Source organism: Ictalurus furcatus, chromosome 20, assembly GCF_023375685.1.
Source record: "Ictalurus furcatus strain D&B chromosome 20, Billie_1.0, whole genome shotgun sequence".
Taxonomy (NCBI): Eukaryota; Metazoa; Chordata; class Actinopteri; order Siluriformes; family Ictaluridae; genus Ictalurus; species Ictalurus furcatus.
The window spans coordinates 15,588,853-15,614,600 of record NC_071274.1 but is presented as its reverse complement, the minus strand read 5'-3'; the positions used below and the strand labels follow the sequence as shown (position 1 = coordinate 15,614,600).

Here is a 25,748-nt window from a genome sequence, read left to right as displayed (position 1 = left end):
TACATTCACAGCTTCATTTAATCCAAAAACAAATAAATTCATCACATAATGTTAGAGGTGAGGGGGCTGACCTTGCACAAAATGAGTAATAAGAGAGGCGTAAATGTTCTCAAAGATGTGCACAGGGTCCTCACTAGACGATGTTGTCTCCATTATGCTGGCTTCCAGTGCTGGGGAGTTCAGTTCTTCTGTTATGATTATTATTACTGCTACTGCTGCATCCTACTGATGCTGCTTTATTTCCCTCTACTATTTGCAGTGGCTCCTGAAAGCCAGACATAGGCTGTGGTCTTTCCATAGGTTTATTGAAGCATCTCAGGACAGGACAATGCCCTTTGTAGAAGTTCCATATTAAAAGCGCCACTAATAACAGTGATAGGATGATGACCATAGCCCTGAGGATCAAGAGGGTGTTCAGCTGTTCCTGCAGCAGTGGCAGGACTGTAGGATGCCCCATGTAGTTCCCCAGTCTCAGCTCATACGTAACAGTTTGAATGACGTAGTCTTTGCCATTGGAGGACTCTACAGAGGTGCAGGTGTAGTGGCCGGCGTCGCTGTCCGAGGCATTGAGGATGAACAGGCTGTTGTGATGAATGCGGTACATGTTGGAGTTTTCAACTGGGTGATCATTTACACGCCACTGCACTTGGGCGAGGTTTGATCCCGGCTGGCACGGCAGCCTGACCACGTTACCCGGGTAGAAGGTTTTAATGGTCTTGGTGCTCTCTGTAACACAAACCGCATCTCAATTCAGTAATTTTAATTTTACTTCATTTCTAATTTTTATTTACTACTTGAGTCACAATGGACTTGAACCAGATCTGCTGCATGTATGTTCACACATACAGTCAATGAAGAAGTTCATTAAGACTTTTTAGTGTAAATACTGTACTAGTGGATATAAAAATCAATCCGTTAACATACCGACTGCAGGACAACGTGTAGCATGTCCATCTCTCAGACTCTGAACCACTTCACTTCAGGAGAAAAAGAAAACACAGGGACATGACAGAAAATCCAATATATCTAACATTCCCACTTCACACATAGGCTCTAGTACAGTCAGTACAATATGTCAGACAACAGTCCTGTTTAATTCTTTATTCAGAAGGTGATTAATTTTTTATAGCAGCAAATGACAGTAGTGCTAACTGCAAGGAACATCACAGGTTTATATTAATATGGATATTCAAATATGTTACTGTTTCTATAGTAACGGCATATTCACAGGGACTGGTATGGCAGGCGCTCTACATAATCCAATTCAGTAATGAGTTTATAAAAAAAAGTTTAAATAACAACAAAAAAAAAACAGGTAGTTAATGTGTCATCATTTAATAAATAAAAATATTAATAATTGATGATACTTTCTTTCTTTAAGGAGTTTCCAGTGTCAGCTCATTGTAACAGTCAGAGGTAAAGCTATCACTTTTATTTATTTATTTTCCGGGGGGGGGGGACTGTTTATAGCTGCTGTAACATAACAAGAACTAACTTGTTTAGCGGACATTACACAACATTAAATGTAACTATAACTGGATAGGAGTATGATGACATCCTTTAATAAACAGAAAATTAACTTTTAGTTGTTTTTTTTTGCACCAAATAAATGGAACAAATTACAAGAGGTATTGAAATTAGACCAGTGTGTGTCAGTAGATCAAATTAAGTGTATGATAGATGATATGATTGCAGTACAGTGATCCTGCTTTGGTTGATTTGCAGACATGTATGTTATTATTTGGACTTTTTCTTCATTTTATTGTTATTGTTATTGTTGTTATTACATATGGTTTATCCTCATTTTTTCTGACTGTTGGCTAGTATGACTGTGAACTCAGGGCATTGCTGTAAAAAAGCTTTATGCTCAGTCAATTTGTCCCTGAATAAACAATGGTAAATAATTAATAAATTAAATATACAAATTGTTATTATTGACACATTGCTGTGGTGTAAAAGGAATAAGACTGTTGTACGATGAACTTCAGGCCACATCACACCACCCCATTTTTTCTATTCATGTTTTCCTATAACATCACCACACCACATCATGATTAATTCCATACAACACTACATTACAGCATTCAAGTAGTTATTTCTATAAAGCTGCTTTGGGACAATGTCCATTGTTAAAAGCACTATACAAATAAAAGTGAATTGAATTGAATTGAGTAGTGTATGCTCAGTACCTGTGTGTATCTGGGTCAATGCTGTTTACAGCAATGCAGCTGCTAGTGTTGAGGTTCCAGCCGCAGTAGGGGTCTCTGGCCAGCACGCAGTCTATACAGGAGATGTAATGGCCGCATGCGCTAAGTGACATCTGCACCGCTGCCTCGTCTGAGCCTGCATACAGCTGACCCTGACAAAATATGTGCACCAGTTATTGAAATGAGGGTCAAACAAAAACTGAATCAAACTCAAACTGAATCTAACGCTGTTAAGTAGAAACAATGAAATGAATCGGATGAGTACTGGGATAAATCACAATAAGAAAGTCATTAAGTAATGATATACAGTTATTTTATGCTATACTAGTGTGACTGATGATGGCACAAAATTCATATTTTAGGTGTGCATGTTCCTTAAAATATGTTCAATATGAGCAAATATGAGCAATCCACTCAAGAAACACATTTTATAAGATATTCTGACAAGCTAAATAAGTTTCTTTAACTGTTTATTCCCCTTACTAATCATACCCATACGTGGTTCATCCCCACTCTGTTGTCACAAAATTGGAAGCACACAATTGTCTAGAATGTCTTTATATGCTGAAGCATTTGTTCACTTTACTGGAACAAAGGGGCTCCAAACCTGTTCAAGCATGACAATGACTACGTTTACACGGACAGCAGTAATCTAATTATTGACCTTACTCTGAGTAGGATAATAATGTGATTAAGGTGTTTACATGAGTCGCTTTTAGAATACTCCTTTCATGTACCTGCTTTACATGTTATAGAACATAATTCGATTAACAGCACACATCATTATGTCACCGTGCTACGCCGTCCGACGTCCCTCCAGAATTTCACGTATCAACATACAGTTCGTCTTCTTTATGGTACCGTATTCAGTTTTGGGTGTTTTTATTTAATTTTTTTACGAACACTAAGTGCAGTTAATTATTTGTAATGCTGTACGTGTAAACAGACGACTGCTTGAAGCCATGGGCTGCGTCCCAAACCGTGTACTTACCGTCTATATAGTAGCCGAGATACATGTATTTTTCCCCACTACAGGCCTATAGAAGGCAAGTATGCTGTTTGGGATGCGGCCGTACTCTCTTGTTCAGCGTAAAATGTTGAGCACTGCCGTGTGTAGACATGTCCTGTCGCAAAATGCGGTGAAAACTCTCACACGACGTTCATAATGTGATTAAGGTGTTTACATGTCTGTAATACACATCCATAATGCGACTAAAACAGGAGTACTCCACCTGTCTTAATTCGATTAGAACTTAATTCGATTATGACCTTAATTAGATTAAGGTAAGTAAAAATTTTTTACATTTACATATAAATGTTTACATGGTAGTTTCTTAATCAAAGTAGGGTCTTAATCGGATTAAGAGTGGATTATCATTGTCCATGTAAACGCAGCTAATGTGATCTCTATGAAGACACTATTTGCCAAGGTTGGAGTGCAAAAACTTGAAAGGCCTGCACAGAGCCCTGACCTCAACTCCTCTGAAAACATTTGGTATTAATTTTGAACACAGATTGTGTCCCAGGCCTGCTCCCCCAACATCAGTACCCAATCTACAGTAGTAATGATCTTGTGGCTGGGTGAGCACAGACATGCTCCAAAATCTAGTGGAAAGCCTTCCCAGAGGAAGGAAATTTATTTTTTTTAAAAAGCAGAAGGGGACTAAATCTGGAATTGGATGTTCAACAAGCGCATATGAGAATTACGGTAAAGCGTTCACATACTATTGGCCATATAATGTATATAATATGAGTCCATGCAGGATTTCAAGGATTTTTTTTTTTTTTTTGTGATTGTTTCGCCAAAAATGCTTGATCTCGCTGTGGCTTTTGTTCAAAATCTTGTGATTTTTTTGCGGAAAACTACTTGAATTGGTGAAATTGCAATCGCACAAACTTGTTTTGCACGGTCTTTCGCAGTGATGTTTGCTGGCAAATGAGATTTTTTAGCTGCACTCATGTTTGACGCACATGAATCGAAGAGGGCTTTGGATGAATGCACGTTATGATGGTGTCACATGACGCATCTCGGCCCAAATCTGTGGAAAACCTGAGGTAATTTTGAAAAATTTTGCTTGATTTTGGTTCCATTTCTGAAATAGCAAAATCGTGAAATTTTGGAGGGACTAATAAATTGTTCATGCAGATTTGTGCCATAAAAAAAAATATTTCTGGAGGTTTCATTTTTCAGAGGTTATAGCATTTACATATTACTGGCAGAGAGAGACAACACCAACAGGAATCAGCCACATGAGCAAACATAAAAGAACTGAATGTATAACAAAGCTAAAAATTAAAACTGTTTTTGTGTAGCACAAATCAGCATAAATAAATTATACTAATGTGGCTAAAAAGAATTGCTTTAATTTGTAGACATTAACCAACATAAATCAGCACAAACAGAAACTTGTATTGAATATTTATGTTCAATGTTATTTGTAATTTGTTCATGCACTTGAATATTTGCTGTTGTTTTCGTCACACTTTTTTTTAAACAATAGTGTAGCATCTAGCTGTAAGCCACAAGTGATTGTGCAGAGTGTGAACAGAGACTGTATGTAGTAGAGACAGTCCACTGTTTGAAATATGAATGTGGCAGTGTGTAACACTTAGCAAGGTATTATATAATTATAAATAACCAATTGTCTTCTTGTTTCAATGAGGAAAAAAAAAAGCCTAGCCTGTCAGATTCTTACACCGGGCACGGCAGGGCCCGACAGTCTCTGAGTGTCTTTTCACAGGACATAAAAGTTGTCATTATGGACACATTTAGTCACATTTTGCTTTAGTTTTGTCTTCATGCCAAAAGCAGCTAAAGTCCATCACTAATCTGTCCACTCCATATACTACATACTATACTCTAATACAGAGGGTTAATATACAATTTGCTGAGAATTATCTACATGGATACATCTACAACTATAAAATATAAACAAACAAACAAACATATACAAATATTTTAAGCAGCTACACATATACCATAGTATAGAGTTGGTAGCAGCTTTGCTAATAACTTGATAATAACATATTTCACTTAGATCTCAGCTAAGATAACTATTGGTGAACTGAATTTAAATATAAATTTGCTAAACTTAAGAAGAGCTTGCTATGAACCCTAAATGGCCTTCCATTGGCTATATGGGGCGGCTGTGGCTCAGGTGGTACAGCAGGTTGTCCACTAATCGTAGGGTTGGCGGTTTGATTCCCGGCCCACATGACTACACATGCCAAAGTGTCCTTGGGCAAGACACTGAACCCAAAGTTGCTCCCAATGGCAAGTTATTGCCTTGTATGGCAGCTCTGCTACCGTTGGTGTGTAAGTGTGTGTGAATGGGTGACTGAGACACAGGGTAAAGTGCTTTGGATAAAAGCGCTATATAAGTGCGGCATTTACCATTTATATATTGCCATTACATTCTGCCCTATGTTGTGCATATACAGGTATGTTTCTAATATGCCTTGCTGATCATTCACAGTTGCTAGCAGGAAAGGTTAGCGTAAAACAGGAAGTCGGAGTGAAAGAATGATGTGAAAATCTGGTGGCGATTATACTAGGAAAACTAAAGTTCGGATTTATTTTGAAACACAAGTCATAATCTTAAATTCCTCTGGGATCATAAATATCCCACAACAGTATTAACTGTAAAATGTTTTTTTTTTTTTAACTAGCTTAGCGATAGTCCCCAAACTAACTTACCTAACATTAGAGAAAAGATCCCCACAGAAACAAAACAGAAATAGTTAGGTAACACTAGAAAAAAATTTACAACAGATGTAGCTAGTAAATTAATTTTTGTTACACGATTGAGGCGAGGTTCGGCAAAGTTGCTCACTTATACACAAGAAAATAGGAGCCTCATTCTTTGCTCAATACAACCAGAAGATACTCTGACAATATGTACAGTACAATATCCCCATCCCTGCCATTGAGAACATTAAAACAGGATGTTTTAGCATGACAACTAAAACCACATTAACCAACATCTAGTCCTGAAACAAATCTCAGTCCACCATTTTCAGCTTGACCAGGGATCAGTTCCTGGAACAGCACCCAGGTTCAAAAACAATTTATAACCTATAAACACTTGGTGTAGCTTCAGAGAGGAGAAAATCAAACGTAAAAGTGTTCTGAGGCTTACCATGGTGTTGGAGAGGCGCAGTATCTTCACTGGCTCTGAATGCTTAAACAGCTGCACCTCTTCTATTATCACCATCTTTCCGTCATAGTTGACTGCTTTCAGTACTGAACCGCTTGCTGGTACAAACACACATTTGATTTGTTAATGCTTATGTAGTGTAAAGCACTAGAATTTGCTGTCCTGGATGTATTTAAGGGTGTTTTGGTTAGATTATTGTAACAGAAAATGTATCAATCTTGATAAAATGATGTAAAATGTAAATTAAATGATTACCTGTGCCTATAAACATAACCTGATGGGTGCTCCCATCCAGGGCAGTAGTGCTGGCCACTACGATCCGTGTAAACGCAGCTCCTTTCTTCACCAGTAGGGGTTGCTGAGAAGATGGTTTCACTGCTTCATCCATCAGTGGCTTTTCTCTCACAAACTGAAGGGTTTTATCAGGCAGGTCCAAGGACGTGGAAATCATTTTCTGCCTTGCATCATTGTTAATACACTGGACACACACCACACACACACACACACACATACACACACACACACACACACACACACACACACACACACACACACACACATACACAGAGAGAGAGAGAGAGAGAGAGATAACATATAAATAACTCGGACATAACATCTTCATAACTAACCAGTTATGGAGTTATACAAAATAGCACAAGTAATATGGCAAACAAAACTGTAATTTGTTAAAATAATAACTTGATAAAATAATTTCCTCCTGAAATTTTAGAGTTTATCTAACATTTTATCCAACTAACATTATCCAACGTGTTACTTTGGTGAATTCATAAACTGTATTTATACTTTTATACTTAACATATTCTGTATGAAGAAAGGCAGTAAGTACAAATACAAGTTGTTTTAGGGTGCAAGTCCCTGTGTAAGTTACAATACTATGGAAATTATAACAAATAACAAAAGCATTAATTTAACCCTTACAACTGGAACTATTGTTCATTTTCTCTTTGGTTTCTTTTTCCATCACTGTAGCTAACATGTGAAAATGACTGTTGCACAATAAATTGATAAATGTTGAACTCACAGCTCCAGGACGAGGGTCAGGCACATCTCCATTGTACGTCACCCATTTTGAAACAGATTTGTCGTTGTACAGCATTTTGAACTTGCCTGCAGAGAACACTTCCCTGATGCTGTGTATACTGTAGGTGCACACTGCAGAGTACTGCGACGTGTCCCTGTCAGTCAAATCACAGCAATGAAACAAGTGTATTAGGAAGGGGATTCATAAAACTATTTCTAATGATGTGTTCTGGAATATGCTGGAAAACAAGTTCCATCCATCCATCCATCTTCTATACCGCTTATCCTTTTTCAGGGTCACGGGGAACCTGGAGCCTATCCCAGGGAGCATCGGGCATTAATATAATAATTTTTTTTTTCTTTAACTGGCTGTGACATCTTAGTAGTTTTTTAAAAAAAAAAAAAAAAAAAAAAAAAAAAAAACCAGGAAACAATATTTAAACAATTACTGGGTTTACACTGCAATCCAATTTGAAATGAAGGTAGGTTTTGACTCCCTTAAATAATTTAGTTCTCACCTCATTGCATCATGTAACCTCCAAAAGTGAAAACATTAAACAGCATAGTAAAGCACTAAAATAACACGGTTTCGGAGGCAACTGTATCCATGATTGAATTTGACTGACATCATTCACACTTTCACATGATTGTGTAGTAAACCAAATAATAATTCTCACATACTGCATATTAGGAGGATCGGTACTTAGTATACATTTGAGGTCAGAGGTTTACATACACCTTGATGAATCGGCAAAATTTAATCATTTAATATTGTTTAAAGATCATATTTTTTTTTACATTTAGTCCTGCCCTTCAGAAGCTACATAAGATATTTACATGTTTCCCAGAAGACAAAATAGTAACAATTTACACTGATCATCCTGCTGCCTTCTGGGGCATCAGTGAACGTTTGCACCTTTTGTAATAGCTGTGTACGAGTCCCTCAGACTTCCTCCGTGTGAAAAGATGGATCTCAAAATCATATAGCCCGTGTTGGAAAGGGTCAAATATACAGAAGGTGCTAGAAAACCAAAGAATATGCAGGACCTGGAGGATTTTTCTGGAGAACAGTGGGCAGTTTAACTGCTCAGGACAAACAAGGGACTTATGAACAAGTATCACAAAACATAAAAACAGTCATGGATCATCCAGGTAATGACAGTTACTCAGTATTAAGAATCAAGCGTATCTAAACTTTTGAACTGGTTCATTTGTGTAAATTCAGTTATTACTGTGTCTTGTGGACTATAGGCAAACATCTGTTATGTGAAATAGTTTATTCAGGGCAGGACTAAATAAAAAACTAAATGCAAGTTTTACGATCCCAATTATTATTATTATTATTATTATTATTATTGAATTATTAACATTTTGCAGATTCTTCAAGGTATATGTAAAGTTATGACCTCAACTGTACACTGGTGGATGCAATATATAGACGGCAAGGTGGTGCAGCATTGCCATGTCACAGCACATCAAATCTCCCAGTTTGATCCTGTGCTCGGGTTACAGTTTGTATGGAGATTTTCTGCATGGTCTCTCAAATGTGCCTGTTTCCTCCAGTTTTGTCCCACTTCTCAAAAACGTGCTAGTACATGATTAGCTACACTAAATTGCCATAAATGACTAGAAATTCCAGTGAGTTGTAAAAGCCTTTTAGGTTACCCATGTGATCTAACCACCTGGACCCTCCATTGACCTTGAGGCTGATCTAATACAAGTGGTAAAGTGTTTAAGTCCTCCATTTTAGGGTTTAATTTCCACTGTGTGTGCAATGATGGACTGGTACTGAACCACAATTGTGATTACATTCAAAATCCTTAACTGTTTCAAAATGGTGATTTTTGCAGGGTCTTTTGCTATCAGGTTTGAACTGAAATATACTCACATCTGAGGAGTGAAGACTCCGTAGAACACACAGGTTGTCCAGCTGCCTGGGCAGAAGAGGAACACATCCTGTATGATGTAAGGAAGTCTGGTTTGAAGGACAGGACAGTCCAGGTGAGCCTTTAGGAATGATGTCCACTTCTTTTGCAGTGTCCGCTGTCCTCCCATATCCCCCTAGCAAGGAGAGGGAATGAGAAAAATTGATACAATGTTGCATAAAAAGGACATTTATTTATTTAGTGTTTTACATTATAAAATGTAACCAAATATTTATTGGAAAAGTATTGTTCTATGGGCAGATAATATTTCTAATTTTAAGCATTTATTTCTCGAAAGAAGCAAAAGTATCTGCCAATAGAATAAGGAAATGGATTCTATTGCTGTATAAAAACATCAAAAGCAGGCTGAATAATCTTATAATATTTAATTTATAATTATCTTAAAATAGAAATGTTAGCAATTGAAAATATCTTGAATATGGGTAAATTTATCTAAGATATTTTTGTTTTTGCAGTGCAGACAAGATGGCAGTAGGAATGTGGTCTTGTTGGTTGGAATGGAAATGAACATAGTTGGTGGTCTTGTGTAGAGCAAAGGGTAAAATATTTACTCAGTCGTCAGGAGTTCATGAGTTCGAAAGTTGACAAAGCCATTCATGGTCAGGAGTCTGAGATAACTCCGGTTATATAATAGGTTATATGTATGGTTATCCACAAGTCAACACTAACTGTCTGATAGATCATGTACTGTCATGGGAAAAAGAAAGTACAGACTTCTTCAGTTGTATGTTTTTATTTATCAGGGACTACATAGCAATTATGTGGTCCCGAACACTTCTATAAACAAACACAAATAACCTCAGGTGACAACAAACCACAGCAGATTTCAATATGTAGTTATTTTTTCCAAAAGGTAAACCAACATGTAGAACCACATTTAACATCAATAGCATGAAGTAAACATTTTCTGTAGGAGTTTATCAGTCTCTCACATTGTTTTGGAGAAATTTCTGCCCACTGTTCTTTACAAACATTGTTGTTTGAGGGCATTTGTTTATGCACAGCTCTCTTAAGATCCTGCCACAAAATCTCAATGGGGTTGAGGACTGGACTTTGACTTGGCAGTTCCAACACCTTGATTTTTTTCTTCTTTAGCCATTCAAATATCAAGTTGCTTTTGAGCATGGGATCATTGTCATTTTGCATGACCCAATTTTAGCTGCTAGACAGATGACCATGCTTGACAGTTGGTATGAACTGTTTTATAGTGATATGCTGTGTTTGGTTTTCACCAAACATGGTGCTGTGCATAATGGCCAAACATCTCCACCTGGGCCTCAACAGTCCAAAGGATATTGTTCCAGAACTTCTGTGGTTTGTTTAGATGCAATTTTGCAAACCTAAGTCACACTATTCATTTATACATATTCTTTTAGGAGAAAAGGGGCTTTTTCCTAGCCACCCTGCCATGAAAGCCAAATTTGTTCAGTTTTTTTCTGAATGTGCTGTCATGAACATAAACCTTTAAATATCACATATTGTAGCTCTTGGTTTTTTCTTTATATCTCTGAGCATTGAACAGTCTGTCATTGGACTGAATTTGCTGGGCGGACCACTCCTGGGAAGATTGGCAACTGTTTTGAAGGTTCTCTATTTGTAAACAATCCTTCTCACTGTAAAATTGTATGGAGATGGCCTTATAACCCTATCCCAGATTGATGAGCAGCAACCGTTGCTTCTCTGAAGTCACGGCTGATGTCCTTTCTCCTTGACATGATGCAGACACACACCTGAGTGCTCCAGAACACGAAACTGCAAAAAATTCTGCATTTATAGAGGTAGCCACACTTCTTGATGATTAACTAATCGTGCTTATTTATTTAGTAACACCTGGCTGCTAAAAACACTCTCAATAATTGTCAATAAGATCTAGGAAGAGTGTACTTATATTTTCCCACCTGGTTTCTGAATGTTGGTTTACTTTTGGGGGAGAAAACGACTACATATTGAAATCTGTTGTGGTTATTTGTTTGTTTATGAAAGTTGGTGAGCACCACACAATTGTTATTTAGGCCCTGATGAATAAAAACACAGAATTCAATAAAAAAAAGTGTACTTTCTTTTTGCCATGACTGTATATGAAAGAAAACAGTTAGTGCTCTCCTCCAAACATATTCAGCTGTCCTAAGGATGTTGCATGAACAGTTAGAAAAGCTATCGTGTGTGATGGGGAAACTACCTTACAGACGCGGGCCACCCTTGACACGTCCAGCTTATTGTAGGAGTCGTACTCCATAGCTGTTTCACTAAAGAAGAGGTAAATCTTGTCATCATCCCCCTCTGGGTTTTCCTTTCCTTCAGCCACGTACTCCATGCCAATGAATTTGGGTTCTGAAATCACAGAACTAATCAGTGATACTCAATCTTAAGCTGAGTAGAAGAATCACAAGTTCAAAGAATTAAAGACTGTCACAACTAAACTAGATGCAAACTAGAAGTTTTAATTTTATGCACCAGAAATGGTTTAATTTCAACTCCAAAATCTTCCAGTTACAAAATATGTGTGTGTATACACACACATTCTTACCACTGAGCCAGGAAGGGTTGAAATCAGTTCGTATAGTGTCATTAGAGCTTCGCATCATAACCGGTTCAGAGCCCAGGAAATTCATAGATGTAGCAGAGTACAGCTCTCCATCTAAATGATAACCAGAATGGTAATATTATTAGAAAATGATGATGATATCATTGGTCTACTTTTCTTTAAAACAATCAAAAGTATTATATCAGCTGTTATGAGCAGCATCTGTATTAAAGTGGATGGACATTTATAATGAATATATGAATGCATTTATTAATCTGGAATAAAAGTTAGGGACTATAATAATTAAATAACTCACTAACTGAACATTGTGTTCTTTGGTCTGTTACGTCATGGAGCAGTTACATTTAAGAGAGAAGCACCTACCAACAAATTCAGAGGCGTATCTCTGGAAAGGATCAAATGGACACTTTCCCTTCCCCTCATGCTGTTTACTTTCCAGAGTCAGGTTACCCTCTGTATAAGACTGGAAGACAGAGCACAGCAAAGGCTACATGAAACATTTCCATGGTGTGGTAAAATACAACAAAACATTCACAAAGACTGAGACTTTAATGTCTACAATAATATATTAATGATATTTTGCAGTGAAATAATGTGAGAAATTACTCACCATATAATTACAAGTTGGACTGAAAGCATAGGTACCACACACATACATCCTGCCGTCTGGCATTTTATGAAGGATCCGGATATAGTTCTGACACTCAGTCTAGAAAAGTAATAACAGGAAATAGAATCCAGTGAATTATGACAATCGGGACTGTCAGAAAACAGAGATTCAGTTCATTCCAGACTAGTTCACAGAACAACACAAGACAGGAGAATAATGTGGAATAATTTCATGGGCTAGGTTAGGACTCACTGAAGATGAGTTGCAGATCATTTTATACGACCAAGTTTATGTGATAGTATACCTGTTTCTAATCAGACGGTCTGTCAGTAATAATGTTTATTTTACATACAGTACTCACTAGTAGACGCTTTCCAGAGGACATTTTATGTTTAATGCACAAAGGTCTTGAAGCTAACCACGGCTAGATAGAAACATGGCCTTGGGGGGTGTAGAAAACTTCATTCTTAGTGGTCTTAAAACTCAGATTGTAAGGCTAGTTCTTTACTGTATTAGGAAATGTAAAATTTGTTACACATATTTGAGTGTTTACACACGGTCGTGTGAAAAAATAAGTACACCCCATGGAAATGCTTGGGTTTTTTTGTTTTTTGACATATTTGGACAACCGCTCATTTGATTCTCTTTGAAACAGTGCCTATTAATAAAGGAGATACACTATCAAAAGAGACATAAAATCGACATTTTGTAGTAATTTTAACAATTTAAATGAACAAATAATAAAAAAACAAAAAAACAAATCAGTCACATGGAAAAAGTAAGTATACCCCTACATTTATCATACCTTCAAATCCATAAAATTAGAATCAGGTGTTCAAGATTGGGTGCCAGTGATTAGAACCTGCTTAGGGAGTGCAGGTGGAACCTGTCCTATTTATACCCCTCTCATAACGAGTGTCTGATGTTCCCTTTGCTATTGAGGAAAATCATCCACAAGTGGTGCAGATTTCAAACGACAATTTGTCAATTTGTCCAGGACTGTCCGTCTCAACAAATTCAGCCCAAGAGCAGACCGTCTGACGTAAAAACCCCAAACTTTCATCACAGGATCTACTAGTAAGTCTTGCAACTGCATGCTTGCATGCTTTTACAATCAGAAAGAGACTGCACAGACTTGACCTGCATGGGAGGTGCGCCAGGAAAAAGCCTTTGCTGTATAAAAAGCACATTAGAGCAAGACTACAGTTATCAATAAGCATATAGGCAAAGGCCAGGCCTTTTGGAATAATGTGCTCTGGACAGACAAATCAAAGAGAGAGTTGTTTTTTGGCCACAGTAACAGCAGACATTTTTGGCGAAGACCAAAGACAGCTTTTCAGGAGAAGCACTTCATACCAACTGTGAGGCATGGTGGTGTAAATGTTATGGGTTGGGGTTGCTGTGCTCCCTCAGGGACTGGACAGCTTGCATTCACTGATTCAATTATGAATTATGCTTGAAGATAATGTGAGGCCATCTGTCTGAAAGTTGTACCTTTCAAAAGGATAATGTTCCTAAGCACACTAGCAAATCCACAAAGAAATGGCTCAAAAAGAAGAAATAGAGGGTGATGAAACGGCTTTGAATCCCATTGAAATGTTGTGAGGGGATTTAAAATGGGCAGTACATGCAAGAAAACCCTCAAACATATTGCAACTGAAACAATACTAGCTTCTGAGGCCAAGGATGCACTTACCTTTTCCACAGAATAATATCACATCTATTTATAAATGATTAGCAAAGCTAATTTTCCTGGTGGTTTTGTTAAAGTAAATCAACTTTATTACTGGCACTGTTTCAAAGATGATCAAATCTTTGGTTGTCCAAGTATGTTTAAAAAAAAAAAAAAAAAAAAAAAAAAAAAAGTCCATGGGGTGTACCCATTTTTTCACGACTGTATATTTAGATCCCTGCTGAAAAAAACTATTGAAACCATCACCAAAATTCTAATGGTTTCCACTACAAACAACATCACAAGTCATCAGCTAACCATTAAAACCATTACTCTAAGCATTATTGCTCCTTAATGGTATCTTTCTGACTAAAATGTCACCAATAGAAGGCAACAGATTACCAGTAGAGACCCACAGGGACCATTACAGTTTCCATTAAATCCAATACAATTCCCATTGTAACCATTAAAACCATTACAAATTTTATGAGGGTTTCAGTTGTATTTTTCAGCAGGGATATCATCCATTTTCCATATTGCTTATCCTACACAGAGTTGCGGGAAAAGTGGAGCCTATCCCAGGGAACTCCCGGCACAAGGTGGGGGATACCCTGGACACAGGGCACAATCGCACGCACATTCATTCACACACTACAGCCAATTTGGAAATGCCAATCAGCCTACAACGCATCTCTTTGAACTGGGGAAGGAAACCGAAATACCTGGAGGAAACCCCCGAAACACTGGGAGCACATGCAAACTCCATGCACACAGGGTAGAGGTGTGATTCAAACCCCCAACCCCAGTGGTGCTAACCACTAGTGCCTCCTTTTATCTACATTCATAACTTAAATTTGATTATGTAAAAACATCACTGTCAAAAATCAACCTTTAAAGTAAGTTTTAATAGGAAATGAGTTACCAGTGATGATCAACATCAGCCACATCAGTCCCTGTGTCATCACACGAAGTAAAAGTTACTCACAGCGTTTAATAATAATAATAAAAAAAATCCCCTCATCGTTGTCTCGTTACATCGTTGACCTTTGCTAACATTGGTGGGAAAGTAATCACTGATTCATTCAACGAGTTCTGTTGACTAATTTTATCATCATTAATATCCTTTCATCAAGCCATCTAAAGAGTTTTAACACTGCCCGCTATCATATTTCCAGAGTGGATAAATGCTCTTCTCTGTTTTGATGATGATGTGACAGTGCAGGAGCATTGCTACCATTTTGGCAGCTGGTATATGATTACAGACAGGAAATGATTAGGATTATGTCCATTAGCTCGTTTTGATCAAATTGTTGGATAGTTAGGAGTTAAACCTGATATTCAGCCAGACTGACTGTTTTGTTAAACTTGTAATCTTTGCAGGCAGAAAGCCAAGGCAAGGTCAGAAACTAGACTAAATAAAAACATAGTTTTGATCACATATATTAATGCTTTCTTAAAGTAGAGGTGTCAAAGTATATTATGGGCAGAAAAACTCAGTTTTGGTCAAAACGTGATTGTTCACTTGTGGCTGTTTGCTAGAATTTAGTCACAGTAACATCCAATGGATTTTCCCCCTGAAAACAGCAACAACATCATTGGTCTGAGACTGAAGGAGGCTCGGCCTTATTTAGCCACGCTAAGGCTTCAACCTCATTCAAACACCAAGGTCTAGTGTAACCGGAATGAGTTGTCTAGACTGTATTAATCACAGTGTAGTGTTCTTGAATTAATCAGACCACTGGACTGATTCTGCGTAACATTAATGCTAATCCAGTGTTTATCTATGCATTAGGACCGTGTTGTCATTGTAGTGAATAATTGTTAACTACAAAGTTTGGCAAATGAGAAAATGAGGAAACCTGAAATGTTGCTAATTGGAAAACATGTTGTCAAACAAATATTTTACTCCAAACAGGCATTTTCACATGTGGCCTACATGGATCGGGACTATGTAGCTCATGCTTGTAGAACATGGCTTCGGAGTGAAACTATAGAAAATGGAGGTCCTGTTAAATAGCCAGTTGCTATGCTAACTCTTGTTGTACTAATCAGTCTGTACAGGATTTCGCAGAGTTTTTTTTGTGATTGCTGCGGCTTTTTCCACCCAAGATTTGTGATGTTATTTGTGGAGTTTTTTGTGCTTTTTTTTTTTTGCAGAAAACTACTTGAATTAGTGAAATTGCAGTTGCTTAAACTTGTTTTGCACATTGATTTCACAGTGATGTTTGCTGGTAAATGAGACCTTTTAGCTGTACTCATGTTTGACGCAGGTGAATGGAAGGGGGCTTTGGCTGAATGCTCGTTATGATGATGTCACATGATGTGCCTTGGCCAAAATCTGTGGAAAATCAGCAGTAAATTTGAAAAATGGTAGGCTCCTCCGAATAATACTTGCTTGATTTTGTTTTAATTTTTGCGACGGCAAAATTGCTAAATCCTGGAGAGCCTGAATAACTCCTCACTTTTACTTTTTTTTTTAGCTTGATGTATTTAATCTTAACCTGTTTTTACTAGCATGAGAATATATTATTTGATGGAGGCTATAAAGCACTGGTTTTCTATCCAGGGTGCAGTCCTGCTTTGCATCCAGTGTTCCTGGGATAGGCTCTGGAGCCACTACCATCACCCCGAGAACCAGGAGAAAGTGGTTTACGATGATGAATGAATGAATGAATGAATGAAATACACTCACCATTCACTTTATAAGGAACACACATTCAAGCAGTTATCTAATCAGCCAATCATGTGGCAGCAGCACAATGCAAAAATCATGCAGATACTGGTCAAGAGCTTCAGTTAATGTTCACATCAAACATCAGAATGAAGAAAAAGTGTAATCTCTGTGACCAGAAGAGCTGGTTTGAGTAAACCCTAACTGTCGCTCACTCAGTGTTTTTTTGCTTTACTCTAGAGAATGTGGTGTGAAAATCCCAGGAGATCAACAGTTTATGAAATACACAACCAGCCCTTCTAGTACCAATATCCATGCCATGATCAAATTTACAGAGATCACGCATTACCTGAAGCTCTGCATGATGCATGATCTGTATGATGATCATGTGGCTGCAGCCACATGATTGGCGGATTAGATAACTGTAATGAACAGTTTTGCACTTAAGACTCCATCTGTGAACAGTTGAGAACTTCAAAAATAGACTTCATGTGAAAACTATAATGAATTTCCCGGTTGCACAATTGCATCGTTTGCCCTTGTAGTACAGTTATAGAAGGGATTTATTTATAATAGCACTATCCGGTGTCACCCAGACAAGGATGGGTTCACTTTTGAGTCTGGTTCCTCTCAAGGTTTCTTCCTCGTGTCATCTCAGTTTTTTTCCCCTCTGTTTTCCCCTGTCCCCTCTGGTTTGCTCATTAGGGATAAATTTATACATTTAAAATTTATACCCTTCATTTATATATTTCTGTAAAGCTGCTTTGTGACAATACCCACTGTTAAAAGAGCAACACAAATAAAATTGAAGTGAATAACTGCATAAATGTGAAGGTGTTTTCAATAAAGTGGATGATGTATAAAGCACTTCAAGTAAGTTACCCTGAATAATGGTGTTGTGCTAAATGTGAATAGAAACAAAAGGCAGTAAAAAGGCACTAAACTCCAGTTTTAGTCAGCCTTGATCATGGCATACACTATGTGAGAGGAAATGCATAACGTCAACATTCAATCTAACAAAACCACCGGATGGAACTATCCCAGGTTTTGTCTGAATAATTTACTTATAATTTTTAAGGCACCATAAAAAAAAAAAAAGACCTCACCTCCAAATTTTTCCCTTTGTGTGAACATATCTTTTGGTTGTCTGGAGTCACGTCCCACTTTACCTACGAAAGAGATAAACAGTTTATTTCTCCACTGATATGGCATTAAATAAGTACAGTACAGGTGAAAATGTACTACTAGCAAAGTCCTATAATAATAATAATAATAATAATAAAGTAAATAAATAAATAATAATAATGTAAAAAAAAGATAATGAAAAAAGTGTAATCAAAAATAATAGTGAAACAAATATATAATAAATTATAGCAGTGACAAAAAGAGAAAATATATAAATAAATAAACAATACAATATATAAAAATAGAATAAATATGTGAAACTAAAATAAAAGTGCAACTATTAAAATAATATAAAAGTAACGTACAATGTAATGCAAGAGTAAGGAAAAATAATAAACAATAGTTTATTACAATGTTTTTGTAACTGTTGTTTTTTTTAAATCAGTGAAAGTAATGTGTTTGGCACATAAAATGAAGATGTTGCTTCATGGCTTTCATAGTGGAATCTGAAGAGGGCTTTAGACACAAGTTGGAAAACATTTTGAGATGTAGGTGCTCTACTATTAAGTAATTTAAAAACTAGCAAAAAAAAATATAGAACTGTAGATGAAAAGATTGCTGCCCGAGCATTGTGAACAAGATTTAAATAAATAATGGGAAAATAAAATTGTCCTGACCATAGCCTTCTTGTGCGTGATGTTAGTGAGGTCCAAGGCAAAGATGGTCTCTCGAGCTCCCAGGATGAGCACACCAATGTCTTCCCTCAGGAGCATGGTGGAGTAGTTCCACACTCCCTCCTCTCGAAAAACATGTCCTCTGTTACCTAGCAACAGCAGAACAGGCTTTTAGTGCCCAGTGTGGCGGAGTAGCTATTGGAAAGGAAGACTTGTGCTGATCGTAATAAAGAAGAGTGCAAAGAAGTGAAGCAGAAGTAAGACTTGGTGATTCATTTGGAGAAAATAGTGTATCGTTGGTTAATCAGGAACTGAGTAATGCATTGTGTTATTCGTATATGCACTACTGATATCATGAAGGTTGCGATGTTCAAATGCTTTAAAATGTGCTAAAAATATATTTTTATTACATACTGTGAGGATCTTCTATCGTTCCAGTAAGAGATTGTGTGCGATTTAACAAAAGTAAGAATTTTAAATCAACAATTTTTAACCATATGACTTCAACGGCTCATCAACATGCTTTTTATTTTAATGCAAGGCTTATCACAGTAATATTGTGCAGCAATGTTGTAGAGCCAAGTCTCAAAAAAAAAAAAAAGACAAAGACACTTACTGTTCAGAGTAACTGTTTTGCGTGGTGTGCTGTACAAAGGCAGAACCTGGCCAGAAGTCAATATGGCTGTCCCAAAAAAAAACAGGATGAGGAGGAACAACATGTCCATAGCTCTTCAAGTCTCTGTTACAGCACAAGGCCACTCTTAGTCTCTCAAATGGTCACGCTGTAAAATACTGGAATTGTCAGCACTTCACAACCTCAGCCTCACTATGTTACTTCTCTTTTACAGTCAACAACGAGATATATAGCTTGGTTTAATTCATGTAGGATGCCTCTTCAAAGAACCAGGAACCATGTGAAGCCATCTGGGAAAGTCGAGAGACAAAGAGAGATTAAAGGAAAAAAAAGCGCATAAGAAGCAGCAATAATTCTGTTAAACTGCTATAGTGATGTAAATGTGGCTTCAAAAAGCTCCTTCTGCACAGGCCACACGTTATAGAGGCTGGTACAGGATGTAGCAAAAGCACACGTGTCAAAAGCCACTGGTTGGTTGGTTTAAGTAGCACATCAGGTGCATGTCACTTCAACTTCTGAGGCAAAATGACCCATTTGAATTCTTAACTAAATGTGAAACAATACTATTTTTTCCCCCCAACATGAAGCATTAATTGCTTGGATTAGGGTCATTCCATCTCAAGTGGTCCAATGCAGGTTGCTTGACCATTTTTAATTTTCCAATTTTTTTTGAGTGATTATCTCTATGTATTAGCATTGCAAAACCACCAGTTTTTTTTGAAAATTATTATTTTACTTGGTTTAACTGCGGTGGCCATCTTTGTGTCATAGCACACAAATTTTGGTCATAAAGCTGTTTACATAAACCTGAGTATCTCGGCTCAGGATGGCCCTAGCTCCTTGGGACAAAAACCGATCTCTAGAGTACATTACAAGGTACATGTTCATATAAACATTCAGCACATTCTTGTTCCTTAGACTTAGAACTTAAGTCCAAATGTAATGCTCAAGATTACTTACAGTTCCACGTTTAGGGTCAATTTATAATAAGAAGGGTTCAGGTCTTGTCTTAATTTTTTAGGGGGTACCTGGGTAAGTATAGTGTACATGTAGAACATTTCAGGTTTGAGACTTCTCTCTCTCTCTTTTTTTTATGAGGGCAAGAAAGTGCAATGTAAAGTTAAAAATAAATAAATAAATAAATCCCTTCATTTGCAGGTTGAATATCTCCGACGGGGGACAAGATAAGAACCTGAAATTTTCACACAAATAAGTCCTCTATAGAAGCATTCTGCTGTAAAAATGTTGAGTTTGAGATTCCACTGTTTACAGAGCTAGTGGTAGTAGAAATCTGGGGAAAAGCCTACTTTACTCATACAGTTTGAGAAATTAACAGATGTAATATAAGCATAACAAATAATAAAAACAAACAGTATTTTACAGTAATTATGTTTATGATTGACATACAATAGCTTATGCTTGCCAATGAGGTCTAAAATGTTAATACTTTTGATATTGGCAACAGTGAAACATGATCCATCACAGAGTTCTTCAAATCTGCAGAGTTTAGCTCCAAACTCAGCTTCCTGTAATTTTCCCGTAATCCTGAAGACCTTGGTTAGCTTGTCCAGGTGTGTTTGATTCGGGTTGGAGCTAAACTCTGCATGGACAGTCGACCACGAGGGCCAGATTTGAAGAACCAGCCTGATCTATCATGTTGATACAGATATACAGTTGGTATCCTTGAATAGATCATCAAAATATGGAATTACAGTGTTCAATTGGGTGTTACAACCTGAACAGTGTCATAAACAGAGCTGTGGTGTTGTTTCTCTTGTAGTAAAAGCAGCTCAGAATCAGTGCTCTAGAAATCAGTTTTTGTTCCAAGGAGCTGATGGACTGACACCACTATGATAATGTACATATCAGTAAGAGAGGAAAAAAGGACTTTATGTCATCCGAAACATCCAAAAAGAAGAACAGAAGATATGAGAAACTCAGTTTAAAGGCCAGTTTGGATCACATTGTCAGCCAACAACCCTGTTCAAGTTTTGTGTATAACCACAGCACTGAAAATATAAATCTAACACTGGAGTTTCAGAGAAGTAGCTCTGCATTTTTTTTGAACAATCTAGACCACAGACTTTCCTGTGAAGTCTTACAAATTCACCACATGCATTAGGTCACTAAATGCACAGGCATTTTGTCTTTGTCTATTTGTGCATGCTGTACAACATGTGCAATTCATGTAATGCAGTTTAAAAAATGTTTGCAAGCTATTGGAACATACCAGAACTTCTGCATTAAGTACTCTTATACCACAGTGCTGTTGTATTCTTGAATGTGATTGGTGTTGATTATTGTCTAACAGCAACTTTAACAGTAGTTCTGTGTACAGGGCAAATCACAAGTTTATATAAATGAATGTGCTAGTTCAAATACGTTATCATGTCTATAGTGGCAGTTAATTCTCCCTGTATGGTAGATGTTCCACATAATAAAATAATAATAATAATAATAATAATAATAATAATAAACAGATTAAAACATGTTCGTTAACAAAGAGTAATTGGTGATTGTGCTTTCTGTAAGGAGATTAATTAATATTTAGGAAGGGGTCCCCAGTGTTAGCACTTAGTTATATTCAGATGTAAATCTGTTGCATTAAGTTTTTCCCCATGGGGAAATCTTCAGGACAGTTCTCTGCAACAAGCTGCATTTTTTTATTTGTCTTATTGACATCAGGAAAGTGAACGAATGACAGCTATAAGGGAAGTGAGAAGTGGAACTTGTTTCACAGGTATTCCATCACTGTAACTACTGTAAATGTAACTATTAAATGATAAAAAGTATGGCATTCCATTCTGTAATAAGGAAATACTGTAAAAATTGGCTAAGAGTTGTGGTAGTAAAGTAAAAAAAAAAACAAACAAACACGTGCTATTGTTAGAAAATAATAAACTTCAGGTGGTAACTGTAACTCTGTTTTACATCTGGACATGTCACACCAAACGGATACTTTATTAACGATAAATGATGCAAGCTTGATGAGCATCTACAGGTGGAGTTTATTGCTTCTAAAAGAGGCTTGACCGGTTACTAAATACAAAGGGCTCACTTTTTTTATTCAATCAATGTATTCAATAAAGCCATGAAAGCTACGATTATATGTTTATGTGTTATTAGTATAGGCAGACTGTGTTTATATTATGACTTGGATGGAGATCAGACCACATTTAATAAGTGACTAATACAGAAATTCCAAACTTTTCCCTGCAGATGTGGAGTTCCATCATAATCCGAGAACAAATTTATGCTTAGTTAGTAGATTGTCTACCTAGCCAGCTAACTTCTTACCTAGTCCATATAGGTTTTTCTAGCATGCGCAATTAGAAGAGTCACTTCCTTCTTCTTGTGAAAAATGGCAAAATAAGCCTGTCATACTGCAGAACCTTGAGCTTTGTGAGGGAAATTATTCAGTTTAACTTTGTAATAGTTTTGTTCTTGTTCTGTTTCATTCTCATCAGAGGATAATGCCTAAGAAGGCCATGTCATGTCACTTAGATCAGTACAGAATGTTTATCTGCTATACAGAGAAACAAACATGTTCTTCTGTTCAAGGTTCGTCTGCACATCTTCTAAGATCCTAAAACAAAGCCTGTTTGAACTGTCTCAAACTGCTTCTTATCGGTACACAGAAGTGTATCATACTCTGCGTTTCATATATATAGTAGCGTTCAGCACAAGCGCTTCTCATTATTCTATCCTGCTTTATTCTATCCTGTATTAACCATCTTTCTGTAATAAACCTATTTTTTTTACCTTCAGAGGACGAGTCTGTGAGTGTTGTTTAATTTCCATGACAATTTGAAGAATCTCCTGGCTGGGCTGCGCGAGTCTTTCAGCTTTTCTGGACAACAAGCAAACCGGAGGACCACTGACTGGTAGGAATCATCAAGAATTTAGAATTAGAATTTTATGAAGTCATAGTGTATTGCTGTCATAGTGTATTGCTCGGTCAGTGTGGAAGGGAGTCAATGATATAAGAAATGCGTGTATTATATTGAGAGAAGTATTACATGGAGTGATTTCTTATAAGAAGTTCCAGGAACTTCGCCTCTGTGACGGCAGAGATATTGGTGTTTCTTAGATCACAGCTTCAAAATTAAGATATATTCTGATGGGTGTGTATATATATATATATATATATATATATATATATATATATATATATATATATATATATATATATATATATATATATATATATAAAGAGAGATAATAACAGTAAAAATATTGCTAAAGGAAAGAGTCCATTAGCAAGATTGTCTACCTAGCCAGCTAACTACTTACCTAGTCCATATAGGTTTTTCCGGCATGTGCAATTAGAAGAGTCACTTCCTTCTTCTTGTGAAAATAATTTCACTTCATTTAAAGTTTACAGCAATTTAAATGCATTCAGGAGAAACCTATGTAAAGAAATGGACTGACTAATCCCAGTATAAGGTGTTTGATATGTGAACAGACCACCAATTGAAAAAGATATTTTACAATTCGATCACTGCTCATAAAATAGACAGCCCTGAAGCCTAGGACATTTAATCCCAGCTTCTGACACACATTAGCCAACTAATTACAGTCTGTTGATTTCTCAAACTAGGTGTTCAGAAAGACAGAAGAGAAAAGTGCACAGAGGAACTGACAACACACACACACCTTACTGGTTGGATATTAAGAACGTCTCTAAGGAAGAATAATTTCAGTCTACAGACACTGGCTAATAAATAAACTTTAGCATGTAAGATGTAACTTTCTTTGCTTTAAAGGCCCTTATCATGAAATGAGCCACGCCAGACAGGGTGTGTTTTAATGGCAGTGGAAGTACTATTGCACAATGGTGCTCGGAGACGAGCGAGTTTGATGCTCTGAACGTGTCCGCACCCAGGCCGAGGAGATGGGCCAAAACCTATCACAATATCAGAACATGTTTTTGCAGCTTTGTATATTTCAGGCTCAAGTAACCTGAAATGTACCCAAAATAAATTCATGCATTTGCAGGTTTAAAAAAACGAGTCATTTCCTGGCAGGAAACCTCAAGCAGAAGGTACGCTTACAGAAATACTCATCAGGCCTCACCAATGCTTCTTTGGAAATTACCATAACTATAAATCTTCTTTGATATAGAATGCATACACTACAGATGGAGGCTGTAGTGTAGTCAAGTCACTTGCTCCGAAATGAATCATTTCACCTTTAAACTCAAGTCAAGTCAATTTACACTTGCCAGTCAGAGCATGCAATTAAAAAAAAATAAATTATATTATATATATATATATATATATATATATATATATATATATATATATATATATATATATATAAAGTCCAGGTTGAATGTCAAGATACAAGACATAAAAAGTTCAGGATTCAAACCTTACAACACTACAGACAGAATTCATTATCAGGTTTGAGTTGATGCTGAGATGCACATTAAACAGAAAAAAGCTATAAATATAGCTTATATAGTATTTCTTATGACTAAGACAATGCAACAGACTAAGACACGCAACTAGAACTCGCTAGAAGTCTTTGTTCATGTATCTGCTTTTAGAACAGTTTAAATGAAAGGACACTATGGACAAAAGCACCGCTTTTAAAAAAGAAAAAGAAAAAAAGAAAAAAAGGAAACACAAATATTGCTGCACAAATTTTCAAAAGACGACCTAGATGTTCCACAACATTTTTTAAACGTCTGTGGACAGATAAAAAAAAAATGCTATGTTTTTCAGGGGAAATTGCACTACAAACCAGTACCTCATGCCAACTGTGAAGCATGGTGGTGGGAGGGTCATGATTTCAGTCAGGGCCATAGTTCTTTTTTTTTAAGTATTTGTTCATTCCAAGTCTGTGATTTAAGTGCTACATCATTGCATAAAGAGATACAGAAATTCAATACAATATTGTCTGGCTCAAGCTGACATGGAGATGCATTAAAAATAAATAAATAAATAAATAAATAAATAAGGAAGTCAATACAACTCATCAACAAGGCATTCCCGTGTCAGACCAGTCTGATATCAGTTCAAAGTTGACAATCTGGATAAGGGACTTACCTTTTGATACCCACCCTCGGTCTCTTTGCAGCTTTGCAGCTTGATCGGACACATGCTCCTCCTGCCCCTTAAACAAAACAAGCAAATCTTTCAGTGTATAAAGGAGGGGCTCAGTACTTCAAGGCGATGTGGATAAGTTGCTGTCTCTCGTCCAGGCCAGTGCGAGTGGAGTTCACGGAATAGGCTGTTTGTTGCTTTAGAAGTGTCCTGTGGTGAAGTGTGAAAGAGCTACACTTCTGTGGAGTTGAGGAGAAAGGACACGCCACAACAGGCTACACACACACACACACACGTCACTGTAGGAGGAAGAAAGGAAGGGAAGAAACTAATGGTGTAAGAGGTGTATTGGGTAGAGCACAAACAGTTTCACATACTGGCTGCTCGTATAAATGTGAACATTTGCTTCCTGGTCA

At 36.9% G+C, this 25,748-nt stretch overlaps 1 protein-coding gene across 3 annotated transcripts; it reads right to left on the bottom strand.

Annotated features, from left to right (window-relative positions):
* Positions 1 to 25,526, bottom strand: LOC128624134 (semaphorin-4E). Of its 3 annotated transcripts, XM_053651506.1 has the most exons (16): positions 25,336 to 25,526; positions 23,045 to 23,163; positions 19,265 to 19,572; positions 18,652 to 18,797; positions 17,956 to 18,018; positions 12,507 to 12,605; positions 12,260 to 12,359; positions 11,879 to 11,989; positions 11,531 to 11,682; positions 9,294 to 9,466; positions 7,407 to 7,560; positions 6,620 to 6,842; positions 6,347 to 6,462; positions 2,190 to 2,359; positions 925 to 977; positions 1 to 726 (listed from the first exon to the last, which is right to left on the bottom strand). In XM_053651506.1, exons 3-16 carry the CDS (start codon positions 19,371 to 19,373, stop codon positions 134 to 136), a joined length of 2,262 nt encoding a protein of 753 aa, XP_053507481.1. In that variant the 5' UTR covers positions 19,374 to 19,572; positions 23,045 to 23,163; positions 25,336 to 25,526; the 3' UTR covers positions 1 to 133. The 3 variants fall into 3 exon arrangements, with proteins under 3 accessions (XP_053507481.1, XP_053507483.1, XP_053507482.1); XM_053651508.1 differs by lacking the exon at positions 23,045 to 23,163 and having other exon boundaries at positions 25,336 to 25,514; XM_053651507.1 differs by lacking the exon at positions 25,336 to 25,526 and having other exon boundaries at positions 23,045 to 23,395.
* Between the last annotated feature and the right edge of the window lie 222 nt (positions 25,527 to 25,748).

Excerpts from the sequence above, each read along its gene's own strand:
- LOC128624134 (XM_053651506.1), bottom strand. The coding sequence starts at position 19,373 with ATGGACATGTTGTTCCTCCTCATCCTGTTTTTTTTTGGGACAGCCATA. Across the intron at positions 6,463-6,619 it reads GGTTATGTTTATAGGCACAG|CAAGCGGTTCAGTACTGAAA; the intron begins GTAATCATTTAA and ends TGTTTGTACCAG. Across the intron at positions 2,360-6,346 it reads TGCGCCTCTCCAACACCATG|GGTCAGCTGTATGCAGGCTC; the intron begins GTAAGCCTCAGA and ends ATATTTTGTCAG.